General features: G+C 34.7%; 1 protein-coding gene across 1 annotated transcript in view; it reads right to left on the bottom strand.

The window, feature by feature from the left end:
• The window catches only part of LOC133659635 (retinol dehydrogenase 11-like), a 132,049-nt gene extending 123,133 nt beyond the window's left edge, over positions 1-8,916 (bottom strand). Inside the window, exons 1-2 of the mRNA XM_062062218.1 lie at positions 8,868-8,916; positions 8,653-8,703 (exon numbers count right to left, since the gene is read on the bottom strand). Of these exons, the coding sequence (XP_061918202.1) occupies positions 8,653-8,703; positions 8,868-8,916 (100 nt within the window). The remainder of the gene's footprint in view (positions 1-8,652; positions 8,704-8,867) is intronic.
• Between the last annotated feature and the right edge of the window lie 9,163 nt (positions 8,917-18,079).

The following is an 18,079-nucleotide window of genomic DNA, read 5'->3' as shown; positions in this document are numbered from 1 at the left end:
TCTTCAAACTACGATGTCGGAGTCCAAGCCAGCAGCTCACCTTGCCACTTTGAAGTCTAGGTGTATACGTTATACTCCTCTGTAAATACGTTTAAAAGAATCCATCCACTTCTCGTACTTTTGCGTATTGGAATTAAATTCAGAAAAATAATAAACAACATGACTGCATACTGCTTTAAAGACCACCGCCGAAAAAAAAACTGCAAGATAGTTCCACTAATTAGTTCTTCAGCACACAGACGCCACACAAAACTCCCTGCAAGTCAAAAGGTCCTTTCGTTCTTCTGTTGGTTGTCAAGTTTGATGAAACACAAGAAATAAGACATAAACAAGTTGTCAACGCGTACTGTAATGGCGGCTGAAACGTTGTATGTAAAGTTTCAGAGACGCCCCCACTGTGTTCAATCAATCAGCGTTTGACAGCACAGCTCGCTCCTTAAAGGTTCCTGGGGAAGTCCAGAAAATCCCACCCTGCTCCCAGAACTAAACATAGTTCCTGAATAACTAAATCTACCCGGGAAGTTTTTGGTGGAAACACAGGCGGGTAATTATTGAAATGAGAACGTTCCTGTGGAAGAAGGCCTACATAATATTGTATTGTTAGAAGTAGAGATGTCGGCCTGCCGATATCATCGGCCGATAAATGCTTTAAAATGTAATATCGGAAATTATCAGTATTGTTTTTTTTATTATCGGTATCGTTTTTTGTGGGTTTTTATTTTATTTTTATCAAATCAACATAAAAAACACAAGATACACTTACAATTAGTGCACCAACCCAAAAAAACCTCCCTCCCCCATTTACACTCTTTCATACTAATTCACACAAAAGGGTTGTTTCCTTCTGTTATCAATATTCTGGTTCCTACATTATATATCAATATATATCAATACAGTCTGCAAGGGATACAGTCCGTAAGCACACATGATTGTGCGTGCTGCTGGTCCACTAATAGTACTAACCTTTAACAGTTCATTTTACTCATTTTCATTAATGACTAGTTTCTATGTAACTGTTTTTATATTGTTTTACTTTCTTTTTTATTCAAGAAAATGTTTTTAATTTATTTATCTTATTTTATTATTATTTTTAAAAAGGACCTTATCTTCACCATACCTGGTTGTCCAAATTAGGCATAATAATGTGTTGATTCCAAGACTGTATATATCGGTATCGGTTGATATCGGTATAGTAATTAAGAGTTGGACAATATCGGAATATTGGATATCGGCAAAAAGCCATTATCGGACATCCTTAGTTAGAATCATGCACCTGTGCTCTAAAACAAGCATGTCCAAAGTGCAGTCCGAGAACCATTTGCAGCCCCCAGCTAATTATTATTCCTGACCTGCAACATCATCCAAAAAATCAATATAAACATGATTGGTTAGGTAAATTAGGATTTGGATTATTTGGTCAAAGTCCCTATGAGGAACCCTGGTTTTTACTCCGAAACGACCGATCCAAACCAAAATGCATGACCTCCTGTTTGTTTTCGAACGTGTGTTCTTGAGACATGTTTGTGCGTCCTGTCACGATAGACGTGTCCGCCAAATCTCATGACGATCCACAAAACCGGTAGCAGCGACAGGTTAGTTTAAAAGAATGTAAAGGGGGCACCAGTGAGGAGGTTCTGGACATCCATGTTCGGGACCACTAAAATATCAAATTTTTTGCATGCAAATTTGGTGAGTCAAAAATGTAAAGCAAGTCAGAAAATAATAACGAGAGAAGCACTTGGGATAGGGAAGACCTTCGCCAGGCCCTAACTCCCAATAGTAAAAAATCCAAATGCTGATCCCAATCATCAGCACAAAAAATTGATTCACATCCGAATTGAGATTCCTATTAATCCCGTTTCTAAACCGATTCATGATTTTCAAATATATATATATACATTTTTTTAAATGTATCAATTTTTTTAAATACATTTTTATGCCATCTCCATGCAACCAGAAAGAGATTTTCTAACCTGTAACCAGTTTTGATCAATTTCATTACAATTATCATACTACATAATACATAGCGAGAATCGGTTCGAATCGAGAATTGTGATGAATTGAGAATCGATTCTGAACCGAATCATCACCCATGGAATCAGAATTGGATCGAATTTTTAGGTGCCCAAAGATTCACACTTCTATCAATCGTCCCTCAAATCTAATCACTTGTTCTTTATCCCATTTGGGACATTTGCTAAAAGTTCCATCGAAATCGATTCAGGATTTTCAAATATATACAGTGTATATATATATATATATATATATATATATATACATTTTTAAAATGTATACATTTTTTTAAATTATTTTTTATGCCATCTCCATGCAACCAGAAAGAGATTTTCTAACCTGTAACCTGTTTTGATCAATTTCATTACAATTATCATACCACATAATACAAAGCGAGAATCGATTTGAATCGAGAATTGTGATGAATTGAGAATTGATTCTGAACCGAATTGTCACCCATGGAATCAGAATTGGATCGAATTTTTAGGTGCCCAAAGATTCACACTTCTATCAATCATCCCTCAAATCTAATCACTTGTTCTTTATCCCATTTGGGACATTTGCTACAAGTTCCATCAAAATCGATTCAGGATTTTCAAATATATATATATATATATATATATATATATATATATATATATATATATATATATATATATATATATATATATATATATATATACACACATTTTTTAAAATGTATCACATTTTTATGCCATCTCCATGCAACCAGAAAGAGATTTTCTAACATGTAACCTGTTTTGATACATTTCATTACAATTATCATACTACATAATACATAGCGAGAGTTAGTTTGAATCGAGAATTGTGATGTATTGAGAATCGATTCTGAACCGAATCGTCACCCATGGAATCAGAATTGGATCGAATTTTTAGGTGCCCAAAGATTCACACTTCTATCAATCATCTCTCAAATCTAATCACTTGTTCTTTATCCCATTTGGGACATTTGCTAAAAGTTCCATCGAAATCCGCCAAAATATTTATGAGTTATGTTGCTCCCAAAAAAAAACAACAACAGACAAAACCCAACAATTGTAATATCATATTATAAATAAATATATAAATGGGTTGTACTTGTATAGCGCTTTTCTACCTTCAAGGTACTCAAAGCGCTTTGACAGTATTTCCACATTCACCCATTCACACACTGATGGCGGGAGCTGCCATGAAAGGCGCTAACCATCAGCCATCAGGAGCAAGGGTGAAGTGTCTTGCTTAAGGACACAACGGACGTGACTAGGTTGGTAGAAGGTGGGGATCGAACCAGGAACCCTCCGATTGCTGGCACGGCCACTCTACCAACTTCGCCACGCCGAGATATTGGCAGAGATAATAAGAAATAAACACAGCAGATACAATAACGCCTGAGCACAAAAGGTTACAGTTTCGACAGCCCTGCTCTGAAATATTCTCACAATGTCCGCTTAGTATCACATTTTCTGGAAGTGTGTTTATGTCCCTACAATAAACATTGTCTTGTATGCACACAGTGTGTCTGTTTGTCCCCAGAGTGGGTTTGATATGTTCAGTATTGGTCCTCATCATGCAGTAAAAACAAGCGTATGTCAGGATGCATGATGCGTTCAGGTCCCCCTTGTAATCTACAGCGTCAAATGTTAGTGGTTTTAAAAAAGACCTCAACGAGTGCAAAAAGTCTCAGTGATTGGCTGCTGCTTATCAGTCTCACTATCCGGCAGGAAACAACGTCGCGTCTCCATAAACACGTCGCCTGAGGTGACGTCTAGACTCGATCGGGGCCCTGTCCAGTTAAAAGCCAGGCACGAGAAGAAGAACAAACACTTTAATCCGTCTTGAAAGCTTTCTTCTGTGCTACGCAATTGAATGAGCGAGCGTGCGTTGAATTATGACGATAAGAAAGGAAGAAGACCTGCACGTTGCTTTCTGTTGTCAGCAGTTGCGAGAAGCTTCTGTGGCAAAACCGCCATAGAATGACGTTTATGTCCGTGTACAAATGACCATACAATACCAACTTCAAATTATGTAGCTTGGGTCGAACCGTACTACAAAAAATGTAATGTATCTCGTATACAAACGTAAACAAACAAGTTCAGGCTATCCTACTTACTGTGGGTGGCGCCATAAACATTAATGATAAGACTTTTTAGCAGAAAAAAGCTAACTATGGCTGCGGTTAGCATGGACACCAAATCTGAAGTGGCATAGTTTGTGAACAAATGCGTGAGCAAATTGTCGAACAGTTTAAGAACAACATTTCTCAACGAGCAATTGCAAGGAATTTAGGGATTTCACCATCTACGGTCCGTAAAATCATCAAAAGGTTCAGAGAATCTGGAGAAATCACTGCACGTAAGCGATGATATTACGGACCTTCGATCTCTCAGGCGGTACTGCATCAAAAACCGACATCAGTGTGTAAAGAATATCACCACATGGGCTCAGGAACACTTCAGAAAACCACTGTCGGTAACTACAGTTTGTCACTACATTTGTAAGTGCAAGTTAAAACTCTACTATGCAAAGCGAAAGCTATTTATCAACAACACCCAGAAATGTCGCCAGCTTCGCTGGGCCCTAGCTCATCTAAGATGGACTGATGCAAAGACGGAAAAAAACATTCGGATTGTTATAGGTGCAAAGTTGAAAAGCCAGCATCTGTGATGGTATGGGGGTGTATTAGTGCCCAAGGCATGGGTAACTTACACATCTGTGAAGGCACCATTAATGCTGAAAGGTACATACAGGTTTTGGAGCAACATATGTTGCCATCCAAGCAACGTTATCATGGACGCCCCTGCTTATTTCAGCAAGACAATGCCAAGCCACGTGTTACAACAGCGAGGCTTCATAGTAAAAGAGTGCGGGTACTAGGCTGGCCTGCCTGTAGTCCAGACCTGTCTCCCATTGAAAATGTGTGGCGCATTATGAAGCCTAAAATAGCACAACAAAGACCCCCGGACTGTTGAACCGGACTGTTGAACAACTTAAGCTGTACATCAAGCAATGGGAAAGAATTCAACCTGAAAAGCTTCAAAAATGTGTCTCCTCAGTTCCCAAACGTTTACTGAGTGTTGTTAATAGGAAAGGCCATGTAACACAGTGGTAAAAATGCACCTGTGCCAACTTTTTGCAATGTGTTGCTGCCATTAAATTCTAAGTTAATGATTATTTGAAAAAAAAAAAAAAAAACTTTCTCAGTTCGAATGTTAAGTATCTTGTCTTTGCAGTCTATTCAATTGAATATAAGTTGAAAAGGAATTGCAAGTCATTGTATTCTGTTTTTATTTACAATTTACACAACGTGCCAACTTCACTGATTTTGGGTTTTGTAGGCTATATGTAATAAATGAATATATACTTTGATTCCTGAGAAATAGTCATTTTTAAAAGGACCGGAATTGACGCTGTGGCGAATTTGCTTACATGTTACTTACATTATGTAAGTTGGTTTTACCTAAGTGAGTTGAAAAATAACGTGAACGTAGATCTACGCTGATGCCTGTGCCTCCTCTACCTAACAGTTATAAAACGTTTACAACTCTCCCAAATATATTACACTACACACAGTACAGGCCAAAAGTTTTGACACAACTTCTCATTCAATGCGTGTTCGTTATTTTCATGACTATTTAACTTGTAGATTGTCACTGAAGGCATCACAACTATGAATGAACACATGTGGAGTTATGTACTTAACAAAAAAAGGTGAAATAACTGAAAACATGTTTTATATTCTAGTTTCTTCAAAATAGCCACCCTTTGCTCTGGTTACTTTTTTGCCCACTCTTGGCATTCTCTCGATGAGCTTCAAGAGGTAGTCACCTGAAATGGTTTTCACTTGCTTGAAGCTCATCGAGAGAATGCCAAGAGTGGGCAAAGCAGTAATCAGAGAAAAGGGTGGCTATTTTGAAGAAACTCATCATCATCATCATCATCGGCAGTCACTCGTGGTCGAGTATGACTGTCCTCAGAATGGATGGGTTCCCATTCCGGAGTACGCCCGCGCGTGACGTCTTTTAGCGTGGGGAGACTGGTGCGCCTGCAGCCACCACACGGTCCTTGGCAGAGAAGGGCCTTGATCCAGTGGCATGGATCCATGACGACTGGAGACCACCCTCTGTTGCAGCCTTCATCCGCCTTCAGTGCCGTTGTGACATGCAGTGTCATCCTCCGCCACTTCCACCGTTGAGGTCTTATATCTATTTAACCCATAGATAGGGCAGTGGTTGGCGGACGCCAGGGCGTGTCCACACACTGGTGGGCCTGCACGCCTCGCCTCTGGGGCCCACTGCTGCTCCGAGATCCCCTACAGCAGGGGTGGGCAATTAATTTTTACCGGGGGCCGCATGAGCAACCCGAGCACTGCTGGAGGGCCACACCGACAATATTTAAATTAAATTTTGCTCAAATTATTTTTGATATACCGTAAGATAAATAATAATAATAATAATATTTTCATTTAACCTAACGTATCTTTATACAAAAGCAGATGGCTTTTGATGGTTTTATTTTTAACACTTTCTTACACAACACTTCCTGATGTATAAAACATGTTTTCAGTTATTTCACCTTTTTTTGTTAAGTACATAATTCCACATGTGTTCATTCATAGTTTTGATGTATTCAGTGACAATCTACAACAGGAGTCCCCAAACTTTTTGACTCGGGGGCCACATTGGGTTAAAAAAAATTTGGCCGGGGGTTGGGCTGTATATATATATATATATATATATATATATATATATATATATATATATATATATATATATATATATATATATATATATATATATATATATATATATATATATATATACATATATATACATATTTCAAGCTCGATGATGTCACCTTATCAATGGGAAAATGCATTTTTAGACAATATGATTTGCCGGAGCGGCTAGAAAAAACAGAATGGATTAGAAAAGACAGATTTAAAAAAATAATATATATTTTTTATATATATATATATATATATATTTTTTTTTTTTTTATTTTTTTTTTTACTTGACTTCCCGTGGGCCGGACTTTGGACGCTGGCAGGCCGAATCTGGCCCGCAGGCCGTAGTGTGGGGACCACTGATCTACAATGTAAATAGTCATGAAAATAAAGAAAACGCATTGAATGAGGAAAAGGTGTGTCCAAACTTTTGGCCTGTGCTGTACATCCATTCACACATTATACTACTTTAATATTTGTTTTCACTTAAAAAGTTCCTCATTTTTAAGATGTGGGAGTTTTAATTTGCAAAGAAGTAGTAGTAGTAGCAGCGACTTCCTTGTCCTTCCTGATCAAACTGCGCATGCAAATGACGTCAAGGCCACATTGGGGCCACATTGGGGCCAGTGCGCGTTTATACTAGAGTCTGATGATGATCACAAAGCTGGAAAAAATCGGATTTAGAAAAAATCCAATTTGGGCCACTTTGGCATGCAGCGTAAACCTAGTCCAAGAGGTGGTGCGAAGACGTTTGGGTTCTTCCGTCCATCCATTTTCTACCGCTTATTCCCTTCGGGGTCGCGGGGGGCGCTGGAGCCTATCTCAGTTCTGATCTTTTCAAATGTAACTGCAGTCGAAACGATCTTTGGTGGAGCTACGTCATTCGTGTGCGCAGGAAAAGCAGCAGAAGTGGCTACGTCATCACAACATCCGGTTTTGGCAGAGCTCTTTCGGTGATAAAAAAGTATTTTTTTAGCCGCCAAATTTGAGGTGCATTACATGTCAAAAGAGCGCAAATAATCAGCTATGTATAAAAATTATGCGCCTTATAACCCGGTGCGCCTAATGTAAGGAATACGTTTGGTTAAGCTTAACCACCTCGAAGCTATTTTATTTGGTACATGGTGTAATGATAAGTGTGACCAGTAGATGGCAGTCAAACACAAGAGATACGTGCCGTTTTATATGTTCCTTTGAAAATATAGAACATTACACACAGCGCTCAAAAATCTATCAAAATGTTTTAGTACGACTTTGGTAAGATTTGAAGCTGCACCGCTTGATTTGGGCATAGTGTCCCCTTACGCTGGCCGACCTGGCCGGTTTAGGGGGGCGGGCATGTGCCTATTTGCTTTCTTTCTGCCTTGTCCCTGAATAAATAAATATACATATATATTCATACACATTTATCTAAAAAAAAAATGGGCATAGTGTCCAATTGTGCCCAGTTGCATTCCCCCTTTCCCTCAAAATAAATATATATATTATATATTTACACATACACACACACACAATTATATAATATACAAATAATCAAATGTCAATAAATTGAAATAGACTGTATCACACAGCGTATGACCTAACTTGTAGTAAACTTTAGTAAAGTTGTGTATAAACGAATATATAAAACGCCATGCAATTTTCATTCCATTATTGTTTACATCAGCGACTTATGTTCAACCTTTACAAAAAAGTAAACAAATCCACGCGTGTTCCACACGTGGTCGTTGACAGCCACGAATCAAAATAAACATTCAGTTGTGTAGCTTGCTACATTTTTTCCCGACAGCCTGTAATTGTTTGTGTTTTCTTTTTTTGACTCTCCCATTTTGAGAGCTGCCTGACCTAAATTCAGCGAACACCTGACGTCCTTCCAGACCCTGATGCAGCTGGTGCATCTCTCGTTGTCGGCTTACCTTTGACACACTCTTCCGAAACGGCTGCGCCCTCGTTGTTTATACCGATGTCTTAAACAGCTGAAAATGAAAGAAAAAAGTTATGTCGGGGTGTTTTTATCAATTTATTCGACGAAACAATTATATTACAATTGTCCCAAAAAAGGTTGTTGCCGTCGATGGTGGTCAATTTTTAGGGCATTATGGCAAACGGCAAGGGCAGTCGCGGCAGTTACCGTGGTTGTCGCGGTTAAATTCAAGCCCTGTTTTAGCTAATGATAGCATTTGGGCTAGCCAACATTAGCCATCATTGAATGTATATCCTATCGCGGTGATTCTCAAAATGTGGTGTGCGCACCACTGGTGGTATGAGGGCCCCCATCTAGTGGTATGCCAAAATAACACCAAAATAAATATTGTAATGTAATGTAATTAACTATTTAAGTGCATTGTTTTATTTTCCTATAAAACAAATCATACTTTTCAAACTGGTCAAACTGTAACGTTACAGTGGCGAAAATTTGTAAATATATGTGTTAAATGAATAAGTAGGCCTACGACGCTACTGTATTTTAATGTTAGTCTTTATTGTGGTGATTTCTGAGGTGGTACTTGGTTAAAAAAAAAACAAGTTTGGGTGTCAGAATAATTGTATCTAAGTTATCACCAAACTTTGTGTGTCAATGAGTTCCCGGCGAGAAGACAAAAGCTGCCTTTGATCTACCAAGAAGAAGGCTTGTAAAACTCCACTGTGTAGGATGGGAAGCAACATGAAGGTGTTCTGTTTCTTTCATGTATTGTAATCCACAGAAAGATTTTGTCTTGACCCAAGAACTACAAAGCGAAGAGGAAGCAGGGCCAGACTCCCCTCAAGGCGACCTTTTGTTTGAACTGTTTTACGACCTTTTCTGTGATCGGTTTTACGACCTTTCCTTTGAACTGTTCTGTAACCAAAGGCGATGGCTGTTTACGACCCAGGTCCCTTAGAAACAGCTGTTGCCATGTAATCAGCGAAAGTCCAAATAAAAGAGGTGGCGTACAATCTTTCGCCAGAGCGTGCTGGAGACTGTACAAGAGTACAGCCCAGACGTTTTCTCCTCAATTGAGCCAAATTTAATTCTGTCTCTGTTTAATTCTTTGCTTCTTGTCTTGTTTAATAGATGTCACCAGGTTTGAACCTGACATTGTTCGATCATAACAACAACATGACTGCACATTTGATTTACTCTGGGACTGCTTTTGTGCATGCACTTCCTGCAAGTATGTGTGTGAGACAACTGTGAGGGATAAGCATGAAGGCCAAACTAATTCCTTAGGCTGATGAGCAATTTTCATGCGATATATTTAGTAATTGCGATAATTATATACATTTAAACATGTACGTTAGGTCAGGAAAAAACACAGAGGCTATTTCATCCCTACAAGCCTGTTTCGCAGGGTTCCCTGCTCTTCAGGGGATACTTGACACCCCTAAAAAAAATCCTCTTCAGGGGATTTTTTTTTTTAGGGGTGTCAAGTATACCTAACGTATATTCCGCTCTACCCCGGTATTGAGCACTGTATAACGGATAAACCACAGAGACCTCGACTATACATTTAAAAATGTGTATGTTGTGTTAAACCACTGATGGTAACATTAGCTTGCCGGTTGTGCTCTTGTTATATTTTTCGGTTTAAAATGTTCTGCTTTAGCAAGTTACAAAAAAGCCCTTTAAAAGGGAACTGCATTTTCTTTTTTTGCCTTTTTTTAAAAACTTTTATTAGTAGATTGCACAGTACAGTACATGTTCCGTACAATTGACCACTAAATGGTAACACCCGAATACGTTTTTCAACTTGTTTAAGTCGGGGTCCACGTTAATCAATTCATGGTAAATTCATGGCCTGTCAGTCACAATTTCTGTATAAGACAAAAACACATACGTTTTTCTTTATTTTATACATTTTTGTCGCAAAATACGGCAAGCACGAGGTGGCTAACAATGCAACTAATGAGAGTACTCTATTTAGTCCAAAAAGCCCTCTAAAAAAACATTCAAAAGTCGCCAACAATACTTCATTTATAGCTCGCGACCTGAATATTAACCGAGTATTAGCGATATTGTTATTATAATTGTTAACGCAGACAATGTATTTTTAGTGGTGTTGTGATCACAGAGAGCTAACTAGCTATCTTATGCTGCTATATTGACATATTGAGCTGGTGAGCTGCTGCATCGCCTCTGAGTTGGTGAAAGTCAATTCTAGATTATAAATCATGCCTTTCACATGGATAGCAGAAGGTTGTGGAAATAAACTGATAAACTTAGACCCAGAGACGGTGAGAAAGACACAAAAAAATTTTTTTGTAGATTAAGATGAATTCTTCATCTAGGCGGGAATATATAAACACCCCATCAGTCGGCATCCCAGTGAGAGCAGACGTTGTACAGTAAGTGATTGTTTTATTATGTTCGTAGTTTGTTTATCTTGTTTAGCAGTAGAGCTGATGTGTTTATAACTCGGCTTCTAAAACTTGTAGATCATCCTCCTTATATTCAGGCTCAAAAAAAATTTCTGGATCATCATTTGTCCTCAAGTAGTCTTTGTTGTCTGCCACAGTGCAAAAAGTCAGTGTTCAAAAACAAGAAAAAATTATACACAAATTAGAGGTATTTTATTTTAATTAAGCAAAATTATCTGCCAATAGAACAAGAAACTTTGGCTTGTCAAGACTTTCCAAAACAAGTAAAATTAGCTAACCTCAATGAACCCAAAAATACCATAAAATAAGTATATTCCCACTAATAACAAGTGCACTTTTCTTGATAGAAAAAAAAGAGACCTTTTTGCTCAATATGTTGAAAAATATTCTTAAATTAAGTAAATGCTAGTGCCATTATCTTGACATAATGATATGCGCTCCGCATTACATTTCTTGAAACCAGCTAACTTATACTAAAACTAATTTATTGTTCTTAATGGAAAGGCAACAAGGCAACCGCTTGTTACTCTCGTGGTCTCCTAGCTGCTCAGGCAAATCATATTGTCTAAAAATGCATTTTTCCATCGATAACATGACATCATTGCACCAAGTGCGTGCTCTTTCAGCCAATTAGTGCGCATATATACAGCCCGGCCCCCGGCCAAAAATGTTTTAATTGTATATTTGAGGAATTTCTCTGAATGTGCATGAACTATTTCTGTTCAAAATTTGTTGAAATGTCACATGTTAAATGTTCAAATATTAACTGTCAGTTTACTGTATGTACTGTGTCAACTGTACTAATATATGAGTACGTGTTTTCTATTGTTTCATTGAAAATAAAACAGCAAAGTCCATTTGGCTGTCATCTGTTTTAATTATGAGACACAATTGTGTCAAAATCATGATTTTTTTTTCATGCTTGAAATAAGAAATTATTACTTTAAAAAAGTAGTTTTATACTTGTGAGTGTTGATGACACAGCTTTGCAACACTTATATATATATATATATATATATATATATATATATATATATATATATATATATACATATATATATATATATATATATATATATATATATATATATATATATATATATATATATGGGGACGGCGTGGCGAAGTTGGTAGAGTGGCCGTGCCAGCAATCGGAGGGTTGCTGGTTACTGGGGTTCTATCCCCACCTTCTACCATCCTAGTCACGTCCGTTGTGTCCTTGGGCAAGACACTTCACCCTTGCTCCTGATGGGTGCTGGTAGCGCCTTGCATGGCAGCTCCCTCCAAGTGGAATGTAGAAATACTGTCAAAGCGCTTTGAGTACCTTGAAGGTAGAAAAGCGCTATACAAGTATAACCCATTTATCATTATTTATCATTTATTCCCGTTTCAAGCATGTTTTACTCAATATAGGTCATCAAATCTCAGCAACAAGCTGTAATATCTTACTGAGATCATTTAGGACCAAAACCCTTAAAACAAGTAAAACACTCTAACATAAAATCTGCTTAGTGAGAATAATTATCTTATTAGACAGAAAATAACCCAATATCACCCTTATTCATACTTGCCAACCCTCCCGTTTTTAGCGGGAGAATCCCGTTATTCAGCGCCTCTCCCGACAACCTCCCGGCAGAGATTTTCTCCCGACAAACTCCCGGTATTCAGCCGGAGCTGGAGGCCACGCCCCCTCCAGCTCAATGCGGACCTGAGACTGAGTGGGGACAGCCTATTCTCACGTCCGCTTTCCCCCAATATAAATACGCTTGCAAGTTCCAAAACGAATGGAAACAAGAATTTCAGTTCATCCAGGACAGTTCGAAGGGGAAGGTGTATGTTGCCTGTAAATATGTAGAACAGACTTCTCCATTGAACACGGTGGCCGAAATGATTTCTCAGTCATGAACAGAGAAGTTAAACAGGACAATACTGCCATCTAATGGATAGATAATTCAAGTATTTATTTTATGTAAATAAAATAAATATATATATATATAGCTAGAATTCACTGAAAGTCAAGTATTTCATACATATATATACATACATACATACATACATACATACATACATACATATTTATATATATATATATATATATATATATATATATATATATATATATATATATATATATATATATATATATATATATATATATGAAATACCCGAGTTGGTGAATTCTAGTGGTAAATAACCACGCCCCCAACCACGCCCCCAAACCCCCCACCTCCCGATATTGGAGGTCTCAAGGTTGGCAAGTATGCCCTTATTTGAGATATTTAATCTTACTTAGATTTCAGTTGTTGCAGTGCATGATTAGTAGTGTTGTTATCGAGAGGAAAAGCGAACGTTGTGACACATTTGTGAAATTAATACACCGTTGTATATTTAAAATGACTAAAATACATCAATATTACATGTTATTATGAATGTGTCTGTTACTACATTACATATATACTTACAGTGTGTATATAAAACTGACGGCTGTCTTGGGATGTTTTTTTAGAGCACTTTATAGGCGGGGTAGAGCAACTCCCGTTTGGTGTATTGTTAGCTGACTTTTGTTAAGGTTTATTTGTGATTTAGAATGCATAAAAAAGTTAAACATATGTGTGCTTGTTCCACAGAAGGATTGTGAATGATAGACAAAATAACAAAAGAAGTGCAGTTCCCTTTTGTCATGGATAACTAGCACTACTAACTGCCTCAGTAATGGCAAAATAATTTCACCCATGTTTGTTTTGTAATGTTTTGACGTAGTTCTCCATATTAAACGAACAGTAGTTACTTGCATGTTAGCATTTTAGACAGAAATGCTAACTTGTTTAGGCTTAAGTAGCTGACTCATTACAGTTAGCATTGTTACACAGCCAACAACTTTTACATGTCACGTTCATTCTAAATGGTGAAGAAGATAATATTGAGCATGAAAATCTTTGAAGAATATGGAATTATTAAATTGTAAGGTCTTACCTCCTCAAATACTGGCAAAAGTTTCACTGTGGATTCCCTGGCCTACACATGTCATTACTTCCGGTTAGGAACAGAATGTTGTCTATAGGGGTGTTAGAGAAGTTAGATTAACTGTAAACACGTTTGTTTGTTTTTGTCATATTTGTATCCTTCTCTTTATGTGATGGTGAATATGTTATGATTTGTAAACAAGTTGGGGTTTTAGTGGTATTAATTGATGTGTATGTTGCCTGGATTTTATGTTCCTATTTAAATGTCCCCCTGTAATAATGGTACAGTCCAGTAGCGTCATTAGCATGCACTGTGTTTAAAGAAACAATCACTACTGGCAGTTATATGATAAAATGTACATCAGAATATTACACAATATTACTTTATTGCTGGGAATTATTCTGAAATATTGGCTATATAAATATAAATAAATAAATACATGCACTTTATTGTTACTCATTATTTGTGATTTTATTTTCTATATTGTTAAAATGCTACACATTTTTAGGTGAGGGAAACTTTTAACTAGCCACTCACTAGCCATTATTAATAAAAAAAAATAAAAAAAATAAATATAAATATATATTTTTATTTTTTTATTTTTTTATTTTATATATATGTGTGTGTGTATATATATATATATATATATATATATATATATATATATATATATATATATATATATATATATATATATATATATATATATATATATATATATATATATATATATATATTTATATTTATTTTATTTTTTTATTAATAATGGCTAGTGAGTGGCTAGTTAAAAGTTTCCCTCACCTAAAAATGTGTAGCATTTTAACAATATAGAAAATAAAATCACAAATAATGAGTAAGAATTAAGTGCATTTATGGATATAAAAAAGTATAAATATCACTACAACAAAAATATTGGCTATATGTATATATATATTTTTTTTTTTTAATTATTATTATTTATTTTTTTTATTTTTTTTTTTAATATTGGCTAGTGAGTGACTAGTAGAAATTTTCCCTCACCTAAATGTGTAGCATTTTAACAATATAGAAACAAAATCAGAAGCAAATAATGAGTAAGAATAAAGTGCATTAATGGATATAAAAAGTATAAATATTACTACAACAAAAATATTGGCTACATGTACAACAAAAATATTGGATATATATATATATACATATATATATATATATATATATATATATATATATATATATATATATATATATATATATATATATATATATATATATATATATATATGTATTTTTTTTAATTTATTATTTTAATAGTGGCTAGTGAGTAACTACTTAAAATTTTCCCTCACCTAAAAATGTGTAGCATTTTAACAACATATAAAATAAAATCACAAATAATGAGTAAGAATAAAGTGCATTTATGGATATTAAAAAGTATAAATATCACTACAGCAAAAATATTGGCTACATATATATATTTTTTTATTTTTTTATTTTTTTTTCTATAGTGGCTAGTGAGTGAATAGTTGAAATTTTCCCTCACCTAAAAATGTGTAGCATTTTAACAATATAGAAAACAAAATCACAAGCAAATAATGAGTAAAAATAAAGTGCATTAATGGATATAAAAACTATAAATATTACTACAACAAAAATATTGGCTATATAAACATATATATATATATATATATATATATATATATATATATATATATATATATATATATATATATATATATATATATATATATATATATATATATATATATATTTTACTTTTATTTTTATTTATTTTTAACAGTGGCTAGTGAGTAACTAGTTAAAATTTTCCCTCACCTAAAAATGTGTAGCATTTTAACAATATAGAAAACAAAATTACAAGCAAATAATGAGTAAGAATAAAGTGCATTAATGGATATAAAAAGTATAAATATTACTACAACAAAAATATTGGCTATATAAACATATATATGTATATATATATATATAATTTTTATTTTTTATTTTTTGTATTATTAATATTTTATTTTTTTATTTTTTTAATATATATAATTTTTTAATAGTGGTTAGTGAGTAACTAGTTAAAATATATATTAAATATATATATTAATATATATTATATTAATATATATTAGAGATGTCCGATAAATGCTTTTGAATGTAATATTGGAAATTATCGGTATCGTTTTTTTTATTATCGTTATTGTTGTTGTTTTTTGTTATTTTTTATATATAATGTAGGAACCAGAATATTAATAACAGAAAGAAACAACCCTTTTGTGTGAATGAGTGTAAATGGGGGAGGGAGGTTTTTTGGGTTGGTGTACTAATTGTAAGTGTATCTTGTCTTTTTTATGTTGATTTAATATAAAAATTAAAATTAAAAAAATACTACAAAAAAACGATACAGATAATAAAAAAACAGATACCGATATTTTCAGATATTACATTTTAAAGCATCTCTATTTTTAATGAATACTTAGGCCTACTATGTTACTGTATTTCAATGTTTGTCATCACGGTTTTCTGAGGTGGTACTTGGTATAAAAAAAATTTAAAAAATAAACAAATAAGTTTCAGAACGACTGTTTCACTCTGATTTGGAAAGGTTTGTTTGTTGTTCTTTTGCAGATTTTTTTAAACAGGCGGTAGAAAAATGGATGGATGGAATTTATGTGGATTTTTGCGTGAAATTTTTTTTATTTTAAGTAGGGATGTCCGATAATGGCTTTTTGCCGATATCCGATATTCCGATATTGTCCAAATCTTTAATTACCGATACCGATATCAACCGATACCGATATCAACCTATATATACAGTCGTGGAATTAACACATTATTATGCCTAATTTGAACAACCAGGTATGGTGAAGATAAGGCCCTTTTTTTAAAAAATTAATAAAATAAAATAAGATAAATAAATTAAAAACATTTTCTTCAATAAAAAAGAAAGTAAAACAATATAAAAACAGTTACATAGAAACTAGTAATTAATGAAAATGAGTAAAATTAAATGTTAAAGATTAGTGGACCAGCAGCACGCACAATCATGTGTGCCGATAAATGCTATAGAATGTAATATCGGAAATTATCGGTATTGTTTTTTTTATTATCGGTATTGGGTTTTTTTTGGTTTTTGTTTTTTTTTATTAAATCAACATAAAAACACAAGATACACTTGCAATTAGTGCACCAACCCAAAAAACCTCCCTCCCCCATTTACACTCATTCACACAAAAGGGTTGTTTCTTTATGTTATTAATATTCTGGTTCCTACATTATATATCAATATATATCAATACAGTCTGCAAGGGATACAGTCCATAAGCACACATGATTGTGCGTGCTGCTGGTCCACTAATAGTACTAACCTTTAACAATTAATTTTACTCATTTTCATTAATTACTAGTTTCTATGTAACTGTTTTTATATTGTTTTACTTTCTTTTTTATTCAAGAAAATGTTTTTAATTTATTTATCTTATTTTATTTATTTTTTTAAAAAAGGACCTTATCTTCACCATACCTGGTTGTCCAAATTAGGCATAATAATGTGTTAATTCCACAACTGTATATATTGGTATCGGTTGATATCGGTATCGGTAATTAAGGGTTTGGTCAATATCGGAATATCTGATATCGGCAAAAAGCCATTATCGGACATCTTTAATATATATTGATATATAATGTAGGAACCAGAATATTAATAACAGAAAGAAACAACCCTTTTGTGTGAATGAGTGTAAATGGGGGAGGGTGTTTTTTTTTGGTTTGGTGCACTAATTGTAAGTGTATCTTGTCTTTTTTTATGTTGATTTAATTAGAAAAACAAAAAAACAAAAAAAACGAAACCGATAATTTAAAAAAACGATACCGACAATTTCCGATATTACATTTTAACGCATTTATCGGCCGATAATATCGGACATCTCTAATTTTAAGAGTCAACCCCAGCTCCTTAATGGACAATACCAAGATCTTCTGGACCATGACGTCATTCCGACCCCCCCCTCCTCCTCCTCCTCTTACCCCCACGTGCCCACC

This window comes from Entelurus aequoreus, linkage group LG11 (genome assembly GCF_033978785.1).
Source record: "Entelurus aequoreus isolate RoL-2023_Sb linkage group LG11, RoL_Eaeq_v1.1, whole genome shotgun sequence".
Classification (NCBI taxonomy): domain Eukaryota; kingdom Metazoa; phylum Chordata; class Actinopteri; order Syngnathiformes; family Syngnathidae; genus Entelurus; species Entelurus aequoreus.
The sequence above is the reverse complement of the archived record's forward strand: the minus strand, read 5'-3'. Positions and strand labels throughout refer to the sequence as shown.